Below are 5,856 nucleotides of genomic sequence, written 5' to 3' on the forward strand. Positions count from 1 at the left end.
CGATTTTATTCCTGGTAGAAATGTCGCGTGACATTCACGGGAATTCCGATTGTTCAATTTCAGATGGAAATTACGAGCATCCAGGACAAGAACATCGGTGCAGGAACGCACGATAGCAATTATGCTAACAACATGCAAATATTAGGCGATGTTATTGTTGATTGTTGCAAATGTTATGAACGATAGAAAGCGAACATTCACATAAACGACATTATTTCAGTGGCGAGAGGGGGAAATGATATATGATTAATAATTTTGAAATGTTTTCAAGTGCTATCTGATGATTTACGATCATTCAAACTGACATTTACCGTACTTTAGTTGACTACTAATGATCAAAGTTCAATTTGAGTTTGTGGCATGAATCAGTGATTTTCTCTCAAATTTTCGATTTAAATTTCAACGACTTTGTACGACTAGCTTACCGTGAATTTCCCGAAGTAAACGACAAATATCCTACGGATATTTGTTATGGAAACCTACGTCGATGTACGCTTTGCCGCTTCGTAGCCGCATATTCAAAGCGAATCTGTCATTGCTTTTGACTTGTCGGAAGGCTCAAGGATATAAAAAAAAAACTGAATAAAAAACTTTATAGTGCTATGAAATTTTTAAATTGAGCCCAAGGATATAAAAAATAGAATAGAAAACTAAATAGTGCTACGGAATTTTAAAATTGTTTTATGAATAATACCGAGCAAAATGGTGAATTAATTTTGTTTTATATGAATGAATAACATTTTTACCATATTGCTATTAACTGATTTTGTGTGATATGTAATGATGATTTGTCAGTATATGTCGGGATGAAGGGGATGACGTATACGTGTACGCAATTAAGTGCGAGGCAGAAGGAAAACTGTTTACTGTTAGTGCGGTTATAAAAAGAGCTCATTAAAACTCGCGCATCGTTACGTAGAGAAGACCTATCAGACCATATTTCGCTTTCTTATTATCACGAGGTTTTTACGAGCGGCGAGTTTTGCGCAGAGCTCGATCGGTGATCGAGCAAGTACGGGGATTCATGCGATGATGATGATGAAGTGTGACGAAAAAAAACGTGAAATGTTCTCGCGACGCGCTTGCAGCGAAAGCGGACCGCATCCTGGAATACCGGGATATGGTAACGTGCCCGTCGGCGGTCATCTTTGGGGAAAAAGAAATCAGGGACGCACCTCAGCGCCGATTGTCGGTCACGCGAGACCACCCGCTATAATTCTGAGAACGAGAAGGAGTTGGCCCGTCGCGCCCACACATTGTCGAAGGTAAGTGATCGATTTGGTGTCATCTCAATTTTTTACCTCCTCTTTGTGTTAAATTAGGCCAACGTTTTCTTTTATATATATCGCTTATTCGATAGATTTGCTCGAAAATTTAATTGGACGTAACTTTGCCCGCGGCTGTTTAACATCCAATTTTATATAGCTTCTCGGCTAACTCTGTTGAATATGAATTCAATAAAAAGTAAAAATCCGCTTGGGAATAACGAGAATATTTTTTTTGCTTACTTTATTTGTATTCTCGAAACTTGCAAATAAGATGGAGAAAGTTAATTTATTTTATCATGGATCGCATTTACTGCTAAATGTTAAATTTTCTGATATTGAGAATCACTGATCTTAAAGCTTAGAGATCAAAATAGCCCCATTTCCTTATTTCCCTAATATTCGATGTTTGTCGGATATTGACAAGGGTATATCGGCTTTTCCCTGCTAACGCGATCCGGATATTTTCCGGATATAATCCTAAATTGAAGAGAATTTTTAGTTTCTAGAACAAGAGAGAAAAAGAGATTTTGTTAATATTAGATGATTCTATCAGCTTTATGTACAAATTTGTGGCGAGAAATAATTGCTCCATTAACACATGACAATTAATTGCTCCTCAATCTAATTCAAATATACATATACATCAAACGTATATTTGATTAAGATTAAATATCTATAATTTCAAAATATGAAACAGTAGATAATATAGCAGATAATTTAAATTTAAAATTGTAATAAGGATTAAAAATAGTTTTAATATGACGTAAATACAAATATGAAAAATGTAATTTAGTAATGCTGAAAATTAATATGGTTTATATTTTAGTTAAATTTAATATAGTTTATATTTTATAAAAAGTTTTTTATTAAAATCGCATTTGATGCTCATGATAATGCTTATTACAAAACGTTTATATGTAGTGACAAACACAAAGACACTTTACGTATTTAACAAGAGATGTCTTGCAATGATAAATGCGAAATGAGTTCTTTGATTTATTATGTACCGGTAAATATTAAGAAAAGGGAAAGAGAATGTATGTATGTGTGCATGTACTCTGATACGATTTCCGTTTAATTATTTTCGATATTGATATCATGCTTCATTACACGAACGGAAAGTTCTCTATCCTATTGCGTATTGTCTTTTTTCTTTTTGTCCAATATTCAGGCGCAGCGGCATATCGAGATTAATTATCCGCCGATGTAAACTAATATGTCGTTAAATGTATTTTGTGAGGCTACCATCATCTTATCATCATCTTGGGATTAAGAAGGTACATTTATTTTGATGAGAGTGACATAGTAAAATGTGCTCCTTAATGTTCAGTTTTTTCCATTTGACCCCTTTATTTACGCGTCTTTATACTCTCTTCGATCTCGTTGTATTTCACTGTTCTGATTTGTAAGCTTTTTACTTTTTATTCAGACGAGTGTGAGCAGGAAGGATTTAATGACGTCATTCTAATTTCTAGAGTAGAGTTGCAATTTTGTCGGAAAATCCTTATTTCTGTTGTGTTACAAACTTGTGTATGCATATACGAAGAGGAAAATAGGGTGATAATTACTTTCACAGCGATTTTATGCCATCGAACGAAGTGAGAAAAAGAGTTTAATGTTGACAAATTAAAAAAAGGAGAATACAATTTTTTATATCTTTAACGCAGCTTTCATTGTTTAATGCGAAGAGATCACGTATAACGTTACTGCGCCGTGAGCTGAAAGCCAGGCCAGATTTAACGCTATAAACGTGATGCACGAGTTGGGGCTAATACTGACCATAAGGCTGCTTGTTTGCATAAGCTTTTGCTTACACTACTTACATTACGTCAGAATTGCGTAATGCGCGTATTTCACTTCACTTCAATAGTGAAACACATCTCATAAAGGAATAAGTGTTCAGACATGAAAGTTCAAAGAGAAGAAACGTCTCTTTTTTACGATTGCCTGTATCCCATTATTTTATCAGTGACTACGGTTATATATTTATCTCGTAATATGACACATTTCACGGGAAAGTAAACAGTTTCAACGTAGTTATTTAAAATTCTAATTTTTCCATTTTGCAACTTTTAATAATTTTGTGCTTCGTTGCGCCGCGCCGGCTTCTTGTCTATTTGCATCGTCTTCTTTCGCAATTAGTACGTAACTGTTTATGAATTATTAATGGCGATATGACTTACCGTTTTCGTTAATGAATAAGGAGTGCTGAGTTTGTATCTTTAAAAAGTAGGATGCCCGCGACAGTAAAGAGCAATTGTTTATTTAAGAAAAGAATAAGGAGAGATAATTACACTGAAATAAACATGATAGCGATTAAGATACTGATAGAGCAAGCAAATGGTCTGCCTCTTTTTTGTGTCCATCTAGTAAACAGCATGGCTGGCGTAACAGGGCGGGAACAAATGTAACTGCATAATGCAAGATGTTTTCCCTTGTGTACTTACTGAACAAATGATGATCTTTGTACATATACGTATGTCCAAGTTAAAAATATTATACAATATCAAACATAAAGCGTTGATATTTTTCTAAAAATACTTGCCTTATCTGTATAATTCTGCTTTTTTATTATATTCCACTGCATGTATTGCGAACTAATGTGGCGAACTTGTTTACATCGCTAAAAACAGCATAAGCGCAAGAATTACTACAAGAATCTTTCTTTTGTAACTTTATCGAGGAGAATATAATTCACCTCTTACAAAGTAATTCTTTTTAAAGCAGAGCTAACACACTGCAGATATCCTTCGTCATGTTTTTGGCAAAGAAGGATTAACAATGTATTCTAATATTCTATGTGAATAGATTTCCGAATGCGGAATAAAATATAAGAAATTTATTTCTGTATTTGTAAACGTAATACTGAAGATTATTAGTTATTATAATAATGAATTTTAAAACAAAATGAGTTTGAAAGTAGCCTTTGTGCTTATTTGATGCTTTATGCAGCATTATTATCTGTCTCGTCGCGAGAAGATTTGTAATCAAAACAAGATTTTCATTCTCTATTTTCTTTCCCCAGCTATCTTCGTTGACATGGGAATTAGTTTGTGGAATAAATTCTTGTTACTTGCTTTTAGGTGTGTGCGTATATAGCAGCTATGCTTTTATTAAAAATATAGAGATTCTCCAGATATCGAGATTTATTTTACTATAAATTATTTGAATTTATATTTTATCTTCTCTTAATTTGATGAATAAATATTTCAATATTTGTATTTCTATATTACAATTTTGTTGATTATATTGTATCAAATTACATCAAAGAGATTATATCAGATTATATGTCAGGCCAGATTTCGATTAGGATAAATTTTAAATAGAATTTTGTTGAAAAATAAAATGTTGTTAACTTTTTGAATATCATTAACACGTTTCTCATTAAAATGTTTTCGCGATTCTGCCAGGTTTTATCTTTCAGTAGTTTGGGATATAAAAAAAATATTGCTGGGGCTCGTAGAAACAACTGTCGTTCTTTGAGACTGCAGATTCTGTGTAGAGGAAATATGATATTTTTCTCAGATACACCTTGCGTACATCTAGAAAAGCACTTTTTTCTGTGAAACAGATCTTCAACTAAAGTATCAAAGCCAGTAGACATTTCTACGAAAGAAAAGAAATGAGAACATTGATGATGAACAAATACTACATTTATTTTCAAAAATGCCAACGCAACAAAATAGCATAAACTGCAAACGCTTCACTTTGAATTGAAATTTTATTTCCTTGGAGAATGTGAAGAGAGCTGTAAAAAGTTTGTTATGCATAATTTTGAATATGTCACGTTTATGGAATGCCTCGCGTACTCATGGGTAGTGTTTTAATTATCGTGGTACAAGGTTATATTATACATATGAATATGTATTGTACCTTCGCTTTAACCATATAATTATCTAGATATGTTAAAGTTAGATGGTTATTGGGGTTACTTATATAGAATCAACCAAATTTATTAGTAAAATAATTAAAATGAGAAATAAATAAAAAAGAAAGAGAGAAAAAAATTTTTTATTATTTTATTTTAATATTTTACTTTATAATGTATAAAGTATTAATTAGAGTTTATAATCAATAAATAATTAATGTGCACTAATTTTTTCTTGTTAATTTTTACATTTAATTTATGTAATAATACAATGTTCTAAAATTCATTTTGCATATAGTAACTTAAGAAATTATGTATCTCTTAAAAGAATTTAATTGGTGCTTGTATCTTTGCATCTTTTATAAAATAAAGTAATTACGAAAGTTAATTTGCGAAATTTATTTAGATTTAACATTCGACGGGATTTTTAGTGTACTTGTGAAAAATAATCAAAAACTTTTGGAATTCAACTCGACACATATTTCAATATTCCTGCATTGTGAACTACTTTCTGCGACCGTCGTTCATCGATCGGTCATATCTTTTCAAACGTGTGTAAAAAGAGTTAGCGTATAGCTTTATTAAATAATTAATTGTAGTATATTTCAATTGTATCACAGAATTTGTTTATGCGGTGCTGTAACTCGACCGTTTAGTTTTAAGTATGAAATTTATAAAATTTATGAAATATACTGTATCGTTAAAGTTATATATATATAT

At 31.8% G+C, this 5,856-nt stretch overlaps 1 protein-coding gene across 1 annotated transcript in view; it reads left to right on the forward strand.

Moving 5' to 3' along the window:
* The first annotated feature begins 1,032 nt into the window (after positions 1 to 1,032).
* LOC108748908 overlaps positions 1,033 to 5,856 on the forward strand; it is a 45,485-nt gene continuing 40,661 nt past the window's right edge. The window contains exon 1 of the mRNA XM_018487326.1: positions 1,033 to 1,265. Within this exon, the coding sequence (XP_018342828.1) occupies positions 1,033 to 1,265 (233 nt within the window). The remainder of the gene's footprint in view (positions 1,266 to 5,856) is intronic.

The sequence above is a fragment of the Trachymyrmex septentrionalis genome, unplaced genomic scaffold (genome assembly GCF_001594115.1).
Source record: "Trachymyrmex septentrionalis isolate Tsep2-gDNA-1 unplaced genomic scaffold, Tsep1.0 scaffold11, whole genome shotgun sequence".
Lineage (NCBI taxonomy): Eukaryota > Metazoa > Arthropoda > Insecta > Hymenoptera > Formicidae > Trachymyrmex > Trachymyrmex septentrionalis.